Source organism: Callithrix jacchus, chromosome 17, assembly GCF_049354715.1.
Source record: "Callithrix jacchus isolate 240 chromosome 17, calJac240_pri, whole genome shotgun sequence".
NCBI lineage: Eukaryota > Metazoa > Chordata > Mammalia > Primates > Cebidae > Callithrix > Callithrix jacchus.
This window is the reverse complement of record NC_133518.1, coordinates 57032738-57052880: the sequence shown is the minus strand read 5'-3', so window position 1 is coordinate 57052880 and position 20143 is coordinate 57032738. Positions and strand designations below refer to the sequence as shown.

The window sequence follows — 20143 nt, the reverse complement described above, 5'->3', positions numbered from 1 at the left end:
TTATAATTCATCAAATTATTTTTAGATGAGGAATTAGAAGTATTATTTAAGGGCAGAGGTTAATAGCAAACTACTGGAAATGTTATGTTAGTCATGGGCAATTAATAAAAATAAGGATCCATCTCGTAAGTATAGAGACACAGAAGTGACAATATGAGCAAAATATTTGTTGAATGAGTCAGGGCTCTTTTTCTGAAATATTTGTTAAACCAGCATGAGTGTGATTGTTTAGGAATTAGCTATCATTATTAGCCATTTTAAAAGAACTAATGATTTTCTTTTCCAAAGAACATCTGTGATCCACATGTTTTTTCACATATATCCAAGTGCTAACTGATCTCTGCATTACTTTAGAAAGTTTCTAAAGGATGTGAGAAATCACTGGAGTTTTTCAGCTCTCTCCAAGAAGCTTTTCTTACATGACTCATTCTTAATTTAACTTTTAGCAATTTTTAGTTACAAGCATTTATTTCTTAAAAAAAAAAATTCTTAAATGTTCAATGTTTAGCATTTATTGCAATAGTAGAATACTAGCCGAGTTAAAAAAAAATCTGCTCTTTTCTTTATGAACCTCTAACTTCTTTTGAAAGGTATATAAAACTGTGTGATTTGCTGTGTTCAGGTGGAGGGGTCCTGTCAATTGTGATGGCTAAAGGAGGCAGACAAGGGGGAGAGGGAAAGTAATCTCGCCCATAGTTAATATTAAAGCCTACAGGAAGATACATATCTAAAACATACACAGCAACAAAATTTAAAAGTAAAGTATAAAGAATAGCTTAGTTGTAGAAAAATGTATATTTTCATGGCTTAATTCAGATGGCAAATATTTACCAGTAAGAGCTAAGTAAACATCTCCAGGGCACCATATGCAAGTGGGTCTCAGATACTTCAAACACTCACATACAGTTTTGTAGTTAATGTATTCACATAAATAGAGCTGAAATATGTCATATTAAAGTATTCTGGAAATAAACATGGAATTGCCATGGTTAGAAGAGAAGCAAGTTCAGTGATACTGCAATCATAGTGATTTTTAGGTTTTATTTAGCTAAGAGTCTTTCAGGTAAATCTTCAGTTTACTGCCTGCTGTCTTAACCTTGATTTTTGCATTCAGTGGCATCAAATGAGTGCATGATTAAATGACCATCCCCATGCATATATTTGCTTAACTAAAAGACCTGTTGAGTAGGAATACTAGTAGATGTCATGAGATACAGCAGCAGTCACCATGGGCTGGTTAGCAGATAGGCCTTGGGAAGATTATATGTCAGTTTTCTACCTTTTCTTCAAGTAGGCCATTTTGGGGAGAACAGGCCATGTTTCTTTCCACTATACACTGCAGTCAAAGAAGAATTTTTCTTTCTAGTGGTTTCAGTTTGAGAAGGGAAGGAAAATTATGCCATCCTCTAACCTCACCCCTGATAACATAAAAAATAAAACCCTCCTTGACAAGATCTAAAAATTACATAATAATTTTTAAAAAACTGTACTTCCCTTTTCATCCAACTAATTTACTTAAAATTTTTAAGAAATGTCTTTGTCTTAGATCAAATTCCCTAAAAGCAGAGCCTAGGATGGGAGTCAGGTGCTCATGATTTGGTGAGGGCCCTGGGAGGAAGGGAGGAGAGAGGGAAGAGCAGGAGGTCCAGTAAGAATGTGGTCTCAGGCAAAGTCTAGCCCTAGGTTGATGGGTGAGGAAGCAGAAAGAATGCAGATAACTGTCTTTAGAGAGGAGATTGAAGGGTAAAGTAAGTCGTCCATTTTCAGAAAAAGGGCCAGGGGCTTTGTACTGGGTCAGCCAGTCACTGGGCATCTGGGGTGAGGAGGTCAATGAAGAAGTGTAGAGATGGCTTCAAGACATTTCTCCAGAGCAGAATGCAGGTGAGAGGCATAGCAGGCAGCTGAACAGCAGAGGGGTGGCTGCCTTGGTTGGTGGGGGTCTGGGTCGGACACCCTCACTCTTCCCCTTCACTCCATTGTTTAATGTTCATCATGGCAGCCAAGGTGAAGACTTGAGATGACTGGAAAATGTATTCTGATGCCCACTCAGTTCTTGATAGATAACCCCAGGGTAAAAAACCGGGCCTTGAAAACATCCGAGAGGTTCAGATTTTGGCAGTCACTGGACATTTCCTTCTCTCTTAGCCCAAGAAACTTACTAAATTCTTGCCTGACAAATCATATGCTCCCACTGCAGTAGGCAGAAAAATAGACTCCATTGTCTCATTTTTCTTTTTTGACCCAATCTTGGCTCACTGCAACCTTCATCTCCCTGGTTCAAGCAATTCTCTTGTGTCAGCCTCCTAAGTAGCTGGGATTGCAGGCATGCACCACCACGCCCAGCTAATTTTTTTGTATTTTTAGTAGGGACAGTGTTTCACCATGCTGGCCAGGATGGTCTTGATCTTCTCAACCTTGCGGTCCACCTACCTCGGCCTCCCAAAGTGCTGGGATTACATCCACTAGCCACTGCAGGCCCAGTGTCTTTTTTTAAAGAGTTCATAGCGAATTATTCTAATGCCCATTGTAATCATCATGCCTTATACTGGACACCATTCGTGCTGGTAGAATTGCACATGTCCTTTCTGTTTCATACATGCACACACACACATAAATACACAGTTTTCTTTCAAATCCAGAAATTACAAGCTTAGGAAATCCTTTAAAAAAATTATTTCTAAAATCTGTCCTACCCCTTAAGCAGTTCAGTATCCTCAGATGTCCAGCCGCTCATTAGACAGGAAAGTTGCACAAGAGTGAAGCATATCAACTTTGTTTTTCTCCTATTTCATGTATTACAAAATCTGTGATAAATGCTCTCTCACCTTCAGAGTCTGAAAAATGTGTCCCTCCTGTGAGATGCAAATCTTAACTTTGATTAGAAACAGAGTTTGCCTCCTTGACAGCCACAGATAACCTCTTAACAAGTTAAAAACAAATTTTAAAGCAGATTAGTGTGTTCTGAGCTTATGAAAAAGTTAATTCATAAGGTTTTTCCTTTTTAGCTACTCTTGGAAAATGACATTCCCCACCCCATAGGCACAAACTAACCTATTATGCCCTTGTCTCTAAGGGATGGTTATGTGAGCTGTTACGCTGGAAGGAAGATCCTTCTCCAGAAAACAGAACCCTGTGGGAGAACCTCTCCATGATCCGAAGGTTCCTCAGTCTTCCTCAGCCAGAACGGGATGCCATTTACGAACAGGAGAGCAATGCGGTGCATCACCATGGCGACAGGCCGCCCCACATTATCCATGTTCCAGCAGAGCAGATTCAGGTTCGTTTACCTTGTTCAGTTCAATATAGCAATAAGTAAATAAAACTTTAAACTTAGCAGGGAAATTAGTGTTTCTCTTCCTCCTGCCAGTCTAAGCATAGGCTTTTTAGCAATACACTGCCCTCTCGCTCAGCGGGATAAACTAAAGATTAACATACTTTTTCCAACATATGTATTGCGTTCCTCTTTCCTCACCCCCCAACCCCCAAAGCGACAACCCCCTTTTTACACTCCTTGTTTGGCAAATGTGTCTTTGTTGGTATTGGGTTTTGTGTTGAGAGTTTAAAGTTTTTGTGTGTGTTTTTAAAAAAAATCACAATTTAAAACACCACCTATTTTTTTTAATTAATAGCACAGTGCCCCCGAGGAAAAGAGCCACTGCTCTTGCTGTAAAAGAAGTTTGTACAATCAGAATTTTGTACATTGGATTCTGTCCAGAAAGAGGAGGGGAGGGAAGCTTACTTGGAATCTTGCTTTATCGTCCTTGGCCCTTCCTTCACCTTGTGTTTAATCTCTGTCTCCCCACACTTCACAGAATGTAGGTTAGGGGTGAGTCATATCTGTTTGTCTTTCCTTTAGAGCCCCTCTCCCACCACCCTTGGGAAAGGAGAGTCTAGAGGCGTTTTCTTACCAGGCCTGCCGACCCCTGCACCATGGTTCGGTGCTGCTCCTCAGGTGAGCGGGCACAGTTACCTCTGCCAGCAAGGGACACAGAGAGGGGGTGAAATGAAGACCTGCTCCCCCAGGATTTTCAAAGGATATATAGCATAGCCATGGCCAGAGCCCACTGTTCGAGCAGATGCAGCCTTGTGCTTTGTCATGTTATGGGCCTTGTCACCATTCATCTTGTAAAGGAACTCTCCTGTGAATTTAGATGGAAGAGTTCTGGGATCAGGTAGTCATTAGTGCTCTTAGGTCCCCAATTGCTTAGGAAGCGTGTTGTCATTGAACTTGAGCTATAGAGCTTATATTTGTTAAAGGGGATGATTTTAGCTTTCTCTTTTAAAGTAAAATGCCATTGCCTTCCAGAGTCCTAAAATTCTACCTTTGTTGAATCACCTGCATTATTTTTTATATTTCTGTAAAAAAATATATATATGTGTGTGTGTGTGTGTGTGTGTGTGTGTACAGACATATATATATGTATAGCTAAAAACAATAATAGAGTTGTTTACCAGGATAAAAAAATTCTCAAGTGTGTATTAAAACAAGTTGACAGAGAGGTTCCCTTTAGGATTTCAAGCACTAAAATAACCATGAAAGCCTGAAAAACTTACTGTTTAGCAGAAACAAAAAAGCGAAAAATGTATGTTAAGTAATTTTAAAAAGTACTCATTTGAAAATGTAAATTGTTTTTAATAAAATTCCTTCTTAGAGGTATAAAAGGAAATGCATAGAGATGATAGCATTCTAATATTGTACCACTTACTCAGGTTGATTTGCTTTGCTCGTAAGAATTACGGATATCGAGAATACAGTATGTGCATGTGTCACATATTTATGTATAATTGTGTATGGAAATTATAGCACATATAGTAATTATGAAAAAGTGTCTGTATACACGAAATTTAAATCCTAATCACATCTGAGTTTACTATAGACAAAACAATTCGCTAGCCGTCGTATGGGGGATTGAACCTTTATTTTGAGGTAAGAAAAAAACTTGCAGTGTCAGCCCAGCGCAATTTGGTAAGAAATTGAGTGTGTATTAAATTGGAACTGTCTGATAGAAAAAGCGCAAATGTGAGAATCTTAAAAATTCTTTGCTTTCATGACAGATAACATGGAATAAGAGCATACGCTCATCTTCTGTTCTTCCTGGCCATTCAGTGAAACGGAGCAGAACACAAATTTCTTTCCCCACTGCTCCGTAGCTCACCTTTCTAAAATGTCTTTGAAATCCTAGCCTCTCCATCTTCATTTTAAATCTTTGTTAATTATTTACATCATAATTTGATGTGCCATCTTCGCCTTTGATGCGTATCCTTCTAGTGAAGTTTATGGCTCCCATTTTCAGAGCACTGAGTTTTCACTTCCTCCACTGATTTCTGATAAGTAAGTGCAGTAGCCCCCCATGTTATTCATTTGGGGAGCATAGCCATATTAATTCATCCATTCCTAGTTCATATCATTTTTGATTGTTTTCTAAATGCTGTGGGCCATTTAGCTGGCCTTCCTTTTTGTTCTAAGTCTTCGTCCCTATCAAAGAAGCTGTATGTGGGATTGTGACCACGTTTCCTGATTCGAGGCGGCTTTGTGTGGATCTCCACGATAGCAGAGCTCTGATTGTTTCCTTGTTTCTCTGCAGCAGCAACAACAGCAGCAGCAGCAGCAGCAGCAGCAACAGCAGCAGCAGGCGCCGCAGCCTCCACAGCCACAACAGCAGCCACAGGCAGGCCCTCGGCTCCCCCCACGGCAACCCACGGTGGCCTCTCCAGCAGAGTCAGATGAGGAGAACCGGCAGAAGACCCGGCCACGAACAAAAATTTCAGTGGAAGCCCTGGGAATCCTCCAGAGTTTCATACAAGACGTAGGCCTGTACCCTGACGAAGAGGCCATCCAGACTCTGTCCGCTCAGCTTGACCTTCCCAAGTACACCATCATCAAGTTCTTTCAGAACCAGCGGTACTATCTCAAGCACCATGGCAAACTGAAGGACAATTCCGGTTTAGAGGTCGATGTGGCAGAATATAAAGAAGAGGAGCTGCTGAAGGATTTGGAAGAGAGTGTCCAAGATAAAAATACTAACACCCTTTTTTCAGTAAAACTAGAAGAAGAGCTGTCAGTGGAAGGAAACACAGACATTAATGCTGATTTAAAAGACTGAGATAAAAGTATTCGTTTCGTTCAACAATTCCACTGGTATCTACTAATAAATTGAAAAGTTCACCTTGTACTCTCTCAGAAAACCTTTGTTGTTCATTGTTTGGCCAATGAATCTTCAAAAACTTGCACAAACAGAAAAGTTGGAAAAGGATAATACAGACTGCACTAAATGTTTTACTCTGTTTTACAAACTGCTTGGCAGCCCCAGGTGAAGCATCAAGGATTGTTTGGTATTAAAATTTGTGTTCACGGGATGCACCAAAGTGTGTACCCCGTAAGCATGGAAACAGTGATTTTTTTTTTTTTTTTAGTTATTATTCTGGAGCCTCAAACAAGCATTATAACTTCTGTGATTATGATTTTCTCTCCTATAATTATTTCTGTAGCACTCCACACTGATCTTTGGAAACTCGCCCCTTATTTAAAAAAAAAAAAGAAAAAAAAAGAGTTTGTTACTCTATTGTATGTTACAAAAGAACTATAGACTGTGGAATGCAGTTTAAAGATGACATATGCCAACAAATGCCTTGTATTATATGGCACTGCCGTAATTCAAATTTGTTTTTATTTTGGAAATAAAAGTTCACTGTAATTTTTTTTCATTCTCATTGTTACATGATTTTTTTAAAAAAAGGAAAAGAAAATGTGAAACACAATTTAGTCCTCATTATTTATTTGTAGATCCTGCAGCATCATGTTGTAATTAATTTTTTGGAAGTTTCCGTTAAATGTAATATTGCTTCTCTTGTTACCATACTGATTCTTTTCTATTTATAAATGTATTTTGATGGGCAGTAAAACAAAGTGTCTTAAAAGTTTTAAATAGAGAAAATGTGCTTTACACAGTTGCCTATAAAAAGTGCTCTATGTTATCCAAGCAATTCATACTATAAGCTTCACTCTTATTGTTGTATGCAATTTTTACTATCATGCAAATAAGCTTAGGTAAATAAAACTAATAGATCACCTTAGAAAATTATGCAATTAATGTGAAAATAATTGATGTTTGCAATGTGTCTTCCTTTGGTTTACAATCAATTTTAAAGCTACATCTGTATAAAATTTCTGTATAAAGGTGTATTTCTTTTTTATGAGTTTATGGCTATGAAAACACCAGCTATTTTGTTACAGCTGGCTGTTTTTATAAGTGTATCACAATTTTCTTTATGCAGAAATGTTCTGCCTAGGAGTGGTTATTGACTGTAACTACACAATTAAAATTGTTTGTATGGTATGACATGGTAGGGTTTGTCTGCTTATGTGAAGTAACTTTAAAGAAGAGTCAAAGGATGGCCCTCTCATTTAGGTGCATGTTAATACTCTTGCTATTTAACTGATTTTGAAAAGAGCAATTGAAAAGTTACTTGAAACACTGTAAATTTAAATCAAACACACATGCTCATTTTTAAATAGGTGTGAAATTTCACAATGAAGATAACCTGTTTTGGTTAACATTTTGCTTAATAAATAGAGATAGGATGGTCAAAAGACTCTCCAACAAAAACATAAATCCAGTCTCTAGCAGTTATGTTCTTAGAGTGGATTCGTCTGTGCTTATTTCACAATACTTCAATTATAGCAACACTTTTCCTTAAGCTAATGTACAAATATTTTTTAAAGTCCATTAATAAGTAGGGGGAAAATGGACCTTCTGTATAAAAACCACTTAGTAAGCTTTTTTTTTTAACAAGTTTTTGGAATAAGTTAATAACAGCTCATTTGATTGTATATGTCATAACTATAAGAGCTACATGAAGAAAATAGGAATAACACACCTGGTATTTAAACACAATCTTCAAAGTTCTTGCAACATTAAACTTAGTAAAATACCAGAATATAAAATGAGGTGTGCTAATGGTCACAGAAAGGACTGAGGCCAGCATTAGTTTTGCGTGATTTTTATTTGCCTCTTCACTTTGTTTCCTAGATGCTGGTAAGGGTATCTGGGTTGCTTGAGATACCATTCTGCAATTGCCCCTTCTCTTTCTGCCTACCATTTCTCAGGCCCTGAAGAGCTTATTGGTAGGCAGCTGGGCTGCTTTAATGTTGAACTTGTACTTTAGAAACTAAAATGGAATCATTGAAAACTCTCAAAGAAGCTTTAAAGTTCCATTTACTTTTGAAGCACAGCTAAGCTACTCTGAAGGCAGCTGGTTAGTTGCAAACTTAAAGTTGTACTGAAAAGTTGCCACTTCTTTTTATGAAGAAAACAACTCTCAAACGTTCTTGCTCACTAGAGTTCAGAAAAGTTAATAAGTTGAGCCAAAGGAATTTGAATTAAGAAAATAAAACTAGGTTTAATGTATTTATAGAAACTAGAATTCCATTAGTTAAATTATCTTCCTCTTCCTTATACATTCTCTAAGTTTAAAGAACAAGGCTGGATTTTTAACCAGCCCAACCCTAACACAAGGTGTCAAATAGGTATGAAATTCAGTAATATTTTTGGAAACAGAAATTGGGTTGCAAATAATTTTCCCATTGCTAATCTAAATTATTTGAAATAATGTTTTCAGTGAAATGATGAATGTCTATTGGTAATCAACATAGCAATGCTAACAGAATACTCACGTAGACTTTTTAACTTTCTTAAGGTCACCATGGTTTCGATAATTTGATATTTTAAGTGCCCCCCCAATGCACATACACACACACACACACACACACACGTACATGCACACGCACATGTTAATAAACAATAATGGCCCGGATGGAGTGAGCAAAATTTGATTTCAGGGAAGATGGCACATTTTAGAAAAGACTTGCCCAGATGATCTTCCATATTGCTCCCCAATGTCATTTATTGCTCATGCCAGTCCTCCTTTTGTTACCTGTGGCTATGGTAAAATTCCTGTAACAAGCTTCATTGTGTCCATGTATTTCAGAGACTTTTAAAAGCTGGGCATGACATAGCGTTTTGTGCTGTTAAGACCTTAGCAGAGTCAGGTAGTTTACGGGTAATATTCAACCTTGTGCATCTGAATCTGTCATGGATTCCCTTCACTCAGCACTTTGCCACTAATTTGTATTACACTCTGTGGCCATATAATACTTGCACATTATGCAAAAAAAAATAATGTTGATAGTATCTCCTTGCCACACAACTGCAGAGTTGATACATAACCTTTGAAAAACCAAGGTAACTAATATGTATGCCCTAGTTGTGTGGTGCTCGGTAACAAAGTCTGTACATATTATGTATAAAATGTGTATTGGTTAGCACTTAGTACTAAGAACTTCTGAGTTTAAAATAAGTGTTTTTTTCAAAGTAGTGATATCTATATCTATGTTTATCTAAAAATACTAGCTTGAATAGAAAACATTCTCAAATGGTTCAAGATTGAGTACAAATGAGAATCCCATACATTCCATTATTAAATTCTGCCCTATTCCCAATTGTTAGCATCTGGCTGATATTAAGGTCTTTGATTGTCACAATATTCTCAATAAATGAGACATTCTGAACTGCCTGGTGATATTTTCAAAAAGAGCAATTAAAATGTGTATTCCCTATAATACAGCTGATAGAACTGTTGTGTCAAAGCAAGTTGGAAATTTGCATGATAGTGTGGAAACCAATGGAGGTCCAAACTATTAATCACATCTAAAAATATCAGAAAATATCAATACTAATCTTCCTCATACATATTTTTTACTTTTTAAGAGGGCTTATGAATTCAATGTTTCTTCTGAGGCAATCCTTTTAATGTAAATACTAAATACTTGCATGTCTTTTGACAAAGGCTAAATTACAATCTATTAATATGCACATTTTTGATAAACTATAAAGTACCCTAATTAAAGAGATTGTGGTAGAAGGTGTATGTCCTGAATACTATACCTGTTTGACAATACCAAATGTTAAATAAAAATAGTTTGAAATTATTGTTTAAAAGATGAGCAACATTTTTAAGACTTTCTTATGTTACCCTGCTTATAGGAAGCATATATCTCCAAATTTAATCCTATCAAAAGAACACTACCAGAATTCAATTACAGCTTCCTGTCTTGTACCAAGGTTGTGTGGTTACCTTTTCCCAACAATTATTTTCAGCTGCTAATACAATGACTGTGATCAAAGCACTTGACCTGGGCCCTGTTCTCTATGATAGTGGTTGATGAGTGAATGCAGTAGAGCCGTATGTTATGCAAAGTAAACACTTGTAAAGAAACTCCAAAGAGATATTTTGCAACAAGGTAAATGTTGAACATTATTTGCTGTGAGTTGAATCAGAAATATTTGCTTTTTGCGGTACTCAAATACAAAATTTTCATTACAGTGACACTTCAATGCATGCCCTTCCACTACCACCCCCATCTGATAAAATGATGTCCCATGTGCTACTCTGATTTTCCTTTCACAGGAGAACCAACAATACCTGTTAGATGGGAATGTTGAAAATATTCAAATATTTATGTTTATTCGTTAGCCTGTGGCAATGTCATGCAAAATGAGAATTTGTCCAGGGCATAAACCTGTTGAATGGCATCTTAACGTGGGGACAGGCTTAATCTAGTCCACCTTTATTTGCAAAGAGGATTTGCAAACATTTGTTTTGCTAGATCTAGTACAAAGGCTTCCTCCTTCTGAGTCCCCCTTCCTAGTATCCTCACACGTTTTAAATTTAGAAAAAACATTTGTAGAATGCTTCATTTTATTAGGCACTGCCACAAAAATATCTTGTTTAAACCTCTCCATTCCACTATGAGGTATTTAAGGCAGGCACTGACATTCTCACTTCAAAGACAAGGGAAGGGAAACTCAAATAGGTTAACCGATTTGTTCAGCTGTTAAGTGGCCACATTTGTCTCAAACTCACGTCTATTTTCACATTTCTCTCTCTTCTCCCTAACAAAAGCTTTTTCAAATGCAGAAAATGCACACCAAAAAAACCCTAATGGCAATTCAAAATTTTCAGAAATACATTGTAATGCATATTTTGCTAATATGAAGACTTTGATCACTAAGTAATTGAAATCAAGTGTATGGAATATCATCATGAAATAGTAATCTCCAAAGACCTATACACACCAAATGTTTTTTAAAAAAACAAACTCTATTGTGGAAAATTTCAAACACACACAGAAAAGTAGAGACAAGGAACTCCCATGGATTTATCACCTAATTCAACAATTTTCATTTTTCCATCAATAAATACTTGCATGAAACTCATTAAGATAAAATTTCGACAAAAATATTTAAACTATTCAATGGTTTTTATCCATAATGTTATGACATCATCTTTTTTTTTAAGAAATGAATTTTCTGATTTCTAGAGAAAACATTAAAACTTGAAGTTTTTCTCAGAGCTCTCTGAGCATTTTCAAAAAGGCAAGTTTTAGAAGGAGAACATGTGAGAATTCCACAAATATTTGTAATATAAAAAAATAGAGACAAACCAGTCTCTCTTTATTTATAAACAATACATGCTTTCATATCATTGTTGAAACTAAAGTACATAATTTTCAGTTATGCATAATAAAATATGTAATTAAGCAACATTCCATGGTGGATTAAAGAATTAAAAGCTTCAGGTGCAGAAAAGAATTTGTTGGCATTTTCCTTTTCAAGGTGGTATTTTGAGGTGTTACTTTTCATTTTCCTTTGACATCGTATACACAAATAAATAGACAAAAACAGGTGAGGAGCCGAGAAAATGAAGAATTGGCTCTACCACAATAGATAGACCTGAAAAGCATAGCCTCGTAGAATATTTGCAACATGCCCAAGAAGACGAAATTAAAAAGAACTGAAATCTTCTTAGCCCAGAGAGAAAAATCTCTAAACAGGGGTGTATGCCTCAAGAAATAGAAATAGCATAATAAAAAGTTAACTGGATTTAGTAATTCCTACATTTCAAACTACATTAAATTAATCCACACTCCAACTGGTACAGTCCAGCAAACTTGTTTTTCAAATGAAGAACTAAATTTAATTAATAATTCTGTGCTATAAATACTGAAGTTGATACAGGCATTTGGCATTTGTCCTGTTTTTTTTTTCTTAAAGGATAATACATCATATAAAATCAAACCACTTAAATGTCAGAATGTGTCAGGATGATTCTGAAAATAAATTATTCTACTGAGCATCTAAGAAGAAAATAATGTTATAGACATGAAACTCTGCATCTAACATCAGTAGGACTTGCTATCTAGTGTCTAAAATTTTTCATGTCTTAAACTACAGTTATAATCAACCATATAGATCAAGTAAATTCAATATCGTGTACTTATATCACTCAAATCCTGCCACAGAAATATGTTCAGTGAATGATTGAATGAATGAATGAAATTAGACAAATTAGGAAAACCGTTGAACCGATTGTATGGGAATGAGAACTACACCCCAAGAACAGTCCTCTTAGTGGGGCATTCTAAATTGACATATGCAAAGAGGCATTCGTTGGCCTTTAAAATATCACATCTCCTGCACCTGTTGAACTATAACATTGTTGTACATCTTATTACAAAAAGAATTTGCTAGGGCCTTCATATATACTGCAATGAAATAGGATAGAAAAGAAAAAATACAGCAAAATTAATGCAAATTTGAATAGAAAATAACACAAATTGAAAGGAAAGCTTGATACAAAGAAATGAGTATCATGAGATCTTACATAATTTATTAGAGGGGCCTACCAAAATTATTGCTATATGATTAACATAAAATAAACTTTACTTGCTTACAATATATGATTTGATATTTTGACATAAATATGAAAATATATACGTCAAATATTTGTGTATATGTACAAATACATACACACAACTTGGAAACAGAATGAACATATCCATCATCCCAGTAGTCTTCTTGTGCCCTTTTGTAATAATCCCTCCCTCCCATCCTTGCCATTAGCATTAGTCACCATCCCCATAAAATCATTGATTTGCTTTACGATGAATATTAAATTCAAGTACTCTAAGTCTTTTATATCTATTCTTCTTCTTCTAACTTGTTTCAGTGATTCTGGGTATTTTCATTATGAATTTTATATCAAGCTTGTCAATTTCTAAAAAAAAAAAATACAGCATTTTGATTAAGATTGCTTTAGCTTCATAGATCATTTTGGAGATAATTGGCATGTTAACAATATTGAATCTTTAGATCCATAAACACAATACATCTCTCCATTTATTTGAATTTTTATTTTCGCTCAGCAATGTTTTATAGTTTCCTAGCACACCTTTATCAGGTTTATTTCACATTATTCATACTAAATTATCTCATTTTTCTATTTGATTGCAAGTGATTGTTTAAACATTTTTATTTCTAATTGTTTTTAGTATAGGGAGACACAGTTGATTTTTTTTTTTTTTTTTTTTTTGGTATATTGAGCTTTTATTTTATAACCTAGTCTAAACTTACTCAATAGTTTTAGTAGCTTTTAGATTTCACCATCAGATTTTCTACATAGACAATCATGTCATCTACGAATAAAGACAATTTTATTTATTTTTTTCAATCAAAATCCTTCTTCTCTTTTAGTTTCTACAATGTCCAGTAAAATGTGGAGTAGAGATAGATAGTAAGAACAGATATCCTTGCTTTGCTCCTGAAGTGCTAGCTCTGTTCTAAGCCCTTTACAATACAAATTTACTTATTCTGTTAAAAAAAGTCAAGGGAGTAGCTACCTTATGATCACTATATTTATTGATGATAAAACTGAGGCACAGAAAGATTATATAACTGGCCCCAGTGGGATATGCTCTTCACCTCTCAAAATGCAGTTGTGCTTTTAGCCCTACATTCACTGCTCTAGCCTGACTTGCCACAAGGAGCATAGCTTTCCACAAAGAATCAGCTTTTGATTAGATTGTCAGGCTATCCATCAAATCCTATTTAACTGGTCAGGTGCGGTGGCTCACTCCTATAATCCCAGCACTTTGGGAGGCTGAGGTGGGTGGATCATGAGGTCAGGATATCGAGACCATCCTGGCTAACATGGTGAAACCATGTCCACTAACAATATAAAAAATTAGCAGGGCGTGGTGGCATGTACTTGTAGTCCCAGCAACTCAGGAGGTTGAGGCAGAAGAATCACTTGAACTCAGGAGGCAGAGGTTGTAGTGAACCAATATTGCACCACTGCACTCCAGCCTGGTGACAGCAAGACTCCATCTCAAAAAAAAAAAAAAATTCTATTTAACCAAAATTAAGTTGAAATATGGTAAGGGGAGTAGGAGAAAATTGTACAAAAGAATAAAAAACTAAAAGAAGAATAGGAGAGCTAGGAGAAGGGATAGGGATACAGGAAGAGAAAGATGAGGGTATATGTTAGAGAGATAAAAGAAGACTTTGGCTGAGAAGTGCAATTAATTACACAAAGGGGAAACATACCTTCTGCATATGTTCAAATTATGAGTAAAAAACAAATACCAGGAACCACATAGAAACTTATTTTTTAATGATTCTAAAGACATTACCTATTTATAAGTTTGGTGCTTTTTATAAAATGCCCTAATTTTGGAAAAAATATATTTATACATACAGATGACCTTTGAAGAATGACAGACTTGGGAGCACCAACACCCAGCCAAGAATCCACTTATAGCTTTTGACTCCCCCAAAACTTATCTCCTAATAGCCTACTTTTGACTTGAAGCCTTATCAATAACATAAACAGTCTATTAACATGTATTTTCCATGTTATATGTGTTTTATATATATATATATATGTGTGTGTGTGTGTGTGTGTGTGTGTGTGTGTGTGTTATGTGTTATATATATAATGGATTCTTACAATAAAGTAAGCTAGAGGAAAAAAATGTTATTAAGAAAATCGTAAGGAAGAGAAAATACATTTATAGTGATGTACTGTATTTATCGATGTCATAAGTTTACAACCTATTCACAAGATGAATCTTCCGTCTGAAATGCTGGGCCACCATGGCTGCAGACCTTAATCTATGATACATATCAAGCAATTTAACTTTTTCTTGTAATGTCATCACTTTACTTCTTGGAAGCACTTCTAGCATCACTAGCCGCACTTTGCATGTGTCTCACGTTACTCAAGATTTACAGTATTCCACTAAACATCATGAAAAATACACAGGAACTGAGACAGATCACTTTTTACTGAGATGCAATTTTCTGGGGAGGGGAAATGCTTACATGAAGGTGATCAATTAGTGTCACATGGTGTTTTAAGCAGATACTTGAAACGTGTAAGCTCACCACAATGGCTACGGGAGTACAGTGTGGACTGCTGTTAATTGTATGCAGTTATGGTTTACCACTGCACCTTTACATTTGTTTACATTTCTCTAGACTGTGAATGGCAAATGTACAGTCTGTGTTTGTGTTCCTAGGTTCTGATAATTTTAACTTTTTAAAATAGATTTATATATATTTTATGGTGGGAAATGGTAAAAATAGACTAGTATCTACATATATTTTATGCATTCGTGACATACTTTTTCTTAATGTTTTCATTATTTCTAGGCTATGTGGTTCTTCTTCAAGTTTTTACACATTGTTGCAAAACTAAAAAAGAAATCCAATATGTTTATTGAAAAAAAATTCATGTGTAAGCGGACCTGCACAGTTCAAACCCATGCTGTTCAGCATCACCTATATAATGTCAGAGGAGATAAAATGATAATGCCCTAGATCAAAGACCAGCAAGCTCTGGTTCATGGGCCCAATCTGACCTGCCACCTAGTTTAAAAAGTTTTATTGGAACACAGCTGTACCCATTCATTTACCTATCTCTGTGGCTGCTTTTGTGCTATGACAGCAAAGTTAGAGTGATTGTGGAAGAGACCATATGACCCATCAAGCCTAAAATATTTACTCTCCCATCCTTTACACAAAATGTTTGTCAACCTCTTCCCTATTATTATTAAGCTATGCCTAAGTTTGCAAAGGTAAAGAATTAAAGCAATTTTCTGGATAACTTGTATAAAAACAAAATAATCTTTTCAGTGATTTTCAGAAGAGTTGGAGCATATATTAACCAGAAAACTCTTTCATTCCGAGTCTACATTTCACTTGATGTGTATGAAGAACCTAATTTTTGTGTTTCTATTAATTACATTGGCCTACACGAGAGCATGAGATCAGAGATCCTACACCCTGTTGCTCACCAGTAAATATTCTATAAATTTAGAAAATTATTGAGTAGAAACTTCACCCCTTCTTGGTAAACTCTAGAAGTGTTAATATTCTTGGCAAAATTGTTTTTGCACTAATTGCTGTATCCATCTGCTCTGTGAGATTGATTAGACTGTGAGAGCATTTGCTCTCTCCTGCAATCAATGCTTCCTGGCCCAGCAGAAAGCTAGAGCTGTTTTATTTCCATCCTGAGAAGGACGCGCCACTGACAACTGTAAGCTTTTCCTTTGAGGATTTGAGATTAAATTGGCACTTGGCTTGATGGTCCTTTGGGAAATGATTCAGTCTAGAGAGAGTTCCATTGAAGTAAACCAAGACCACGAAGATTTAAATGATTCCTTCTTACACAAAGAACCCCCTCGATTTCAGAAAGGCTATTTTTTTTTTTACACCCAGTGATTGGGTGCTATATCCTGGAGAAATGTTCTACTGACCACTGGAGAACCAATGTGGAACAAAGGGCTCTGTCCTCATCTCTCTGAAGTTTTTGGCTCATGAAACCTGCAGAGACTGAGTAATGCTGTCAGTGTGTCTACAGGAAAGCAGCTGCAAGGACTAATTCTGTCTGGATTGGCTAATATTTATCTGAATTTTATTTATTTATTTGCTAAAAATACACCCATCACAATAGCCTCTGGTAAAAAAAAATGGGGAAAACATGAGAAAGACATAGTAAAATATTATGCAAAATAGCAATAAATTATAATCCTTCTCATCTATCTTAATGTAACACCATATTGAACAATCATTCCAGAATCTGGGTGTATGTGATACAGTGTCCTGAACAGAATAAGCAAGTTGATTTTACAGATCAAGTGTGAAAAGATACTCTCCTCTGTAAGCCTCACAAAATGAATCTGGAGAGTATTTCATTTCAGAAAATTGTATACTCTCCTTACTTTGAGCCAGGCAGTGTTAGTTTAAAATTCCCATTGCCAGAAAGGCCAACTACAACAGGAGTTTCCACTTGCTTGCCTCTTCATACATGTCTGTGGAAAGCTGAGTCTCCTCTGGACCAGAGAGAATTGAGACAAATAAAAAGACAGTGGACGTAAATTTTTTTATGGTGTTAAATTTGTGCATCTGAAGGAAACTTCTGATCCTTTAGTCCTTTACTTCTGGTGGTGAAACATCTCTATTGTGAAAAGATGGTGATAAGTTATAAGAGGATCATTTGTTTTCTACTGTCTTTGTGGTACAACGAGTGAAAAGCAGTCGTACTGAGACCACCTTCAAAGATTTTTATTTTGTTTTATATGTCTGTAACATTTAAAACCTACGACCTTTGAATTTGGCCAGCAGTCTCAAACCTTTCGGACTCAGGATTTCTTTACATTCTTAAAAATTATTAAGACTTCCGCTTCTGGGAAAATGGAGCAGATATACTTTTCCTTATTCCTTCTGCTAAGTACAACTAAAAAGCCCTGAACATTATACATAAAGCATGCAATAAAACTCTGAAAGTGAACAAGAGGAAGGAAGACCAGGTAGGGACCTCAGGACCGAAGGAACAACATAGTGATTAAGTGCCCTGGATTTATTTATTTATTTATTTTTTGCCTCGTCCATCCCAGACTTGAAGCTGAAGAGGCAACAACCCAGAAACAGCAATGGATATGACAAAGGAAGATTCCCCAATCTTGTTCTCTCTAACCTAAGGAAAAGAAAAGGACAGCTTAGCAAGACAGAAAACTTTTAGACAGTAATTATGTGACTCCAGCCAAATACCATAGAAAAACCATGGCCCTACCTCCACCCCCACCAGAAAAGCTGAGTGTGAAGCCCAGGTTTCTACCCTCGAGAAGCTATAAAAAGGTTCCCCAATGTCCCCAGGGAATGGTGTCAGAGGATGGCCTAGTGAAGGGTCAAGACTTTTATTACTACCCAGTGGTGACAAAGCCACCTGACCCCTCACCAAATTATGTTAGTGGAAGGTACAAAGGAATAGTAACAATGTACTCCCACTTCTCCCAGCCAGGGAGATAGCATTGGAGTCCTAATGGGGAGCTGGAACTCCTATCCCCACTTGGCAGTAAAAAGGTGGCATCCCCACTTTCCTTGCCAAAGCAATGTCAAAAAAAGACAGCTAAAATAGAGGATTTAAATAAGATCCAGAGTCTCATAACATAATACCCAAAATATCCAAGTTTCAAGAAAAAAATAAGAAATTATACTGAAACCCAAAAAAAAATCCTCAAACTAGATATTTAAAAAAGGAATTAATAGGGGTAAAGGGAGAGGGAAGGATAAATAGGTGACATGAAGACAATTCTTGGGGCAGTAAAACTACTCTCCGTGATACCATAAGGGTGGATACATGTCATTGTAAGTTTGCCCAAACCCATAACATGTACAACACCTATAATAAACCTTAATGTAAACTATGGACTCTTGGTGATGGTGATGTGTCAGTATAGGTTCATCGACTGTAACAAACAGTGGTGGCGGATTGACAATGGGCAGGCTATGTGTGATCGTGACGACAGGGACTGATGGAAATCTTTGTACCTTCTGCTCAATTTTGCTGTGAACCTTAAACTTCTAATTTCTTATTTTTGGGTAAAACAACTCTTTGGTATTCTATCTTTTAGAACTAAAAACACATTTTTTTTGCTCTAAAAAATGAAGCTTATTAAAAAATGTTTAAACCTAAGTATTACTTACACTAGTTTGAATTAATATGTTAGCAGAAGATACGGTTTTTAATGATTTTCATGACTGTGGGGAGCAATGAACATTATTATAAATTTAAAAAATAGACATAGGCTGGGCATAGTGGTTCACACCTGTAATCCCAGCACTTTGGGAGGCCAAGGCAGGCAAATTTCTTGAGCTCAGGAGTTCAAGACCAGCCAGGGCAACATGAAAAAAGCCCATCTCTACAAAAAAACAAAAACAAAAATTAGCCAGGTGTGGTGGTGTGCACCTGTAGTAGCAGTTACTTGGAGGCTGAGGAAGGAAGATCATGTGAGCTCAGAAAGGCAAGGCTGTAGTGAGCCGTAATTGTGCTTTTGCACTCCAGCCTGGAGCACAGGATGGAGACCCTGTCAAAAAACAAACAAAAACAAACAAAAACCCCATAGATCTGTCATAATTGCTTTGCTTTGCTCCATAGTGACATAGAGAAATATAGGATATATTCATTTTACCCACTTTTAGAAAAAAGATCAAGATAGAAAATAATTTCTATGTGTTGCTTTTTAAAAGATCATCTTTATAAAATAAACATATTAAGCATTAAAAATACAATATATGTAGACATTGAGGTTACAGAAATGTTACAATTATCCAACAAAGATTTAAAGCAGTCATATAAATTGCTTCAATGAACAAGTACAAATATGTTGAAAACAAATGAAGAAATAGAAAGTCTCAGCAAAGGAGCAGAAGATATAAACAAGAACCAAATAGAAATTTTAGAACTGAAAAGTACAAAAACTAAAATTAAAAAAACTGAGGCAATGGGCTGAACAGCAGACTAGAGACAGAAGAGAAGGGATCAGTGAATGGAAGGTAGAATAATGTATGTTACCAAGTCCAAGCAACACAAAGAAAAACACTGTCCCCAAAGCAAATGAGCAAACAAAGCTTCAAGGTCTGTGAGATGATCAGCAAAGATCTAACACTGATGTCATCTGAATTGTAGAAAGAAGAGAAAGAAATCAAAGCTGAAGAAGCACTTATATATTTTACTTTTTAAATGTATTTAGTGCTATCTCCCACTTCAAACCTCTATGGATTCCAATTTCATTGAGCTTGGCTATTATAAATATATCATTTTGAAAATTAAAAAAAAGAAAAAGAAAAAGAAATAATGGCTGAAAACTTCCCAAATCTAGCAAAAGACATATGGTCCAACTTATGAAAACGAAAGACTAAAATATTATCTTGAAAAAAGCAAAAGAGAAGCAACTTACAAA

At 36.0% G+C, this 20143-nt stretch overlaps 1 protein-coding gene across 21 annotated transcripts in view; it reads left to right on the top strand.

Annotated features, from left to right (window-relative positions):
• The window catches only part of SATB1 (SATB homeobox 1), a 100336-nt gene extending 90338 nt beyond the window's left edge, over nucleotides 1–9998 (top strand). For 8 of the 21 annotated variants that reach the window (XM_035278754.3, XM_078354372.1, XM_008983882.5 and 5 more), the window contains 2 exons: nucleotides 3074–3277; nucleotides 5586–9998. In XM_035278754.3, coding sequence (XP_035134645.1) covers nucleotides 3074–3277; nucleotides 5586–6104 — 723 coding nt within the window. In that variant the 3' untranslated portion in view covers nucleotides 6105–9998. Of the gene's footprint in view, nucleotides 1–3073; nucleotides 3278–3856; nucleotides 4068–5585 lie in introns of those variants that run through there. The other 13 variants (XM_078354378.1, XM_078354373.1, XM_078354377.1 and 10 more) reach the window with 4 other exon arrangements.
• The last annotated feature ends 10145 nt before the right edge of the window (nucleotides 9999–20143 follow it).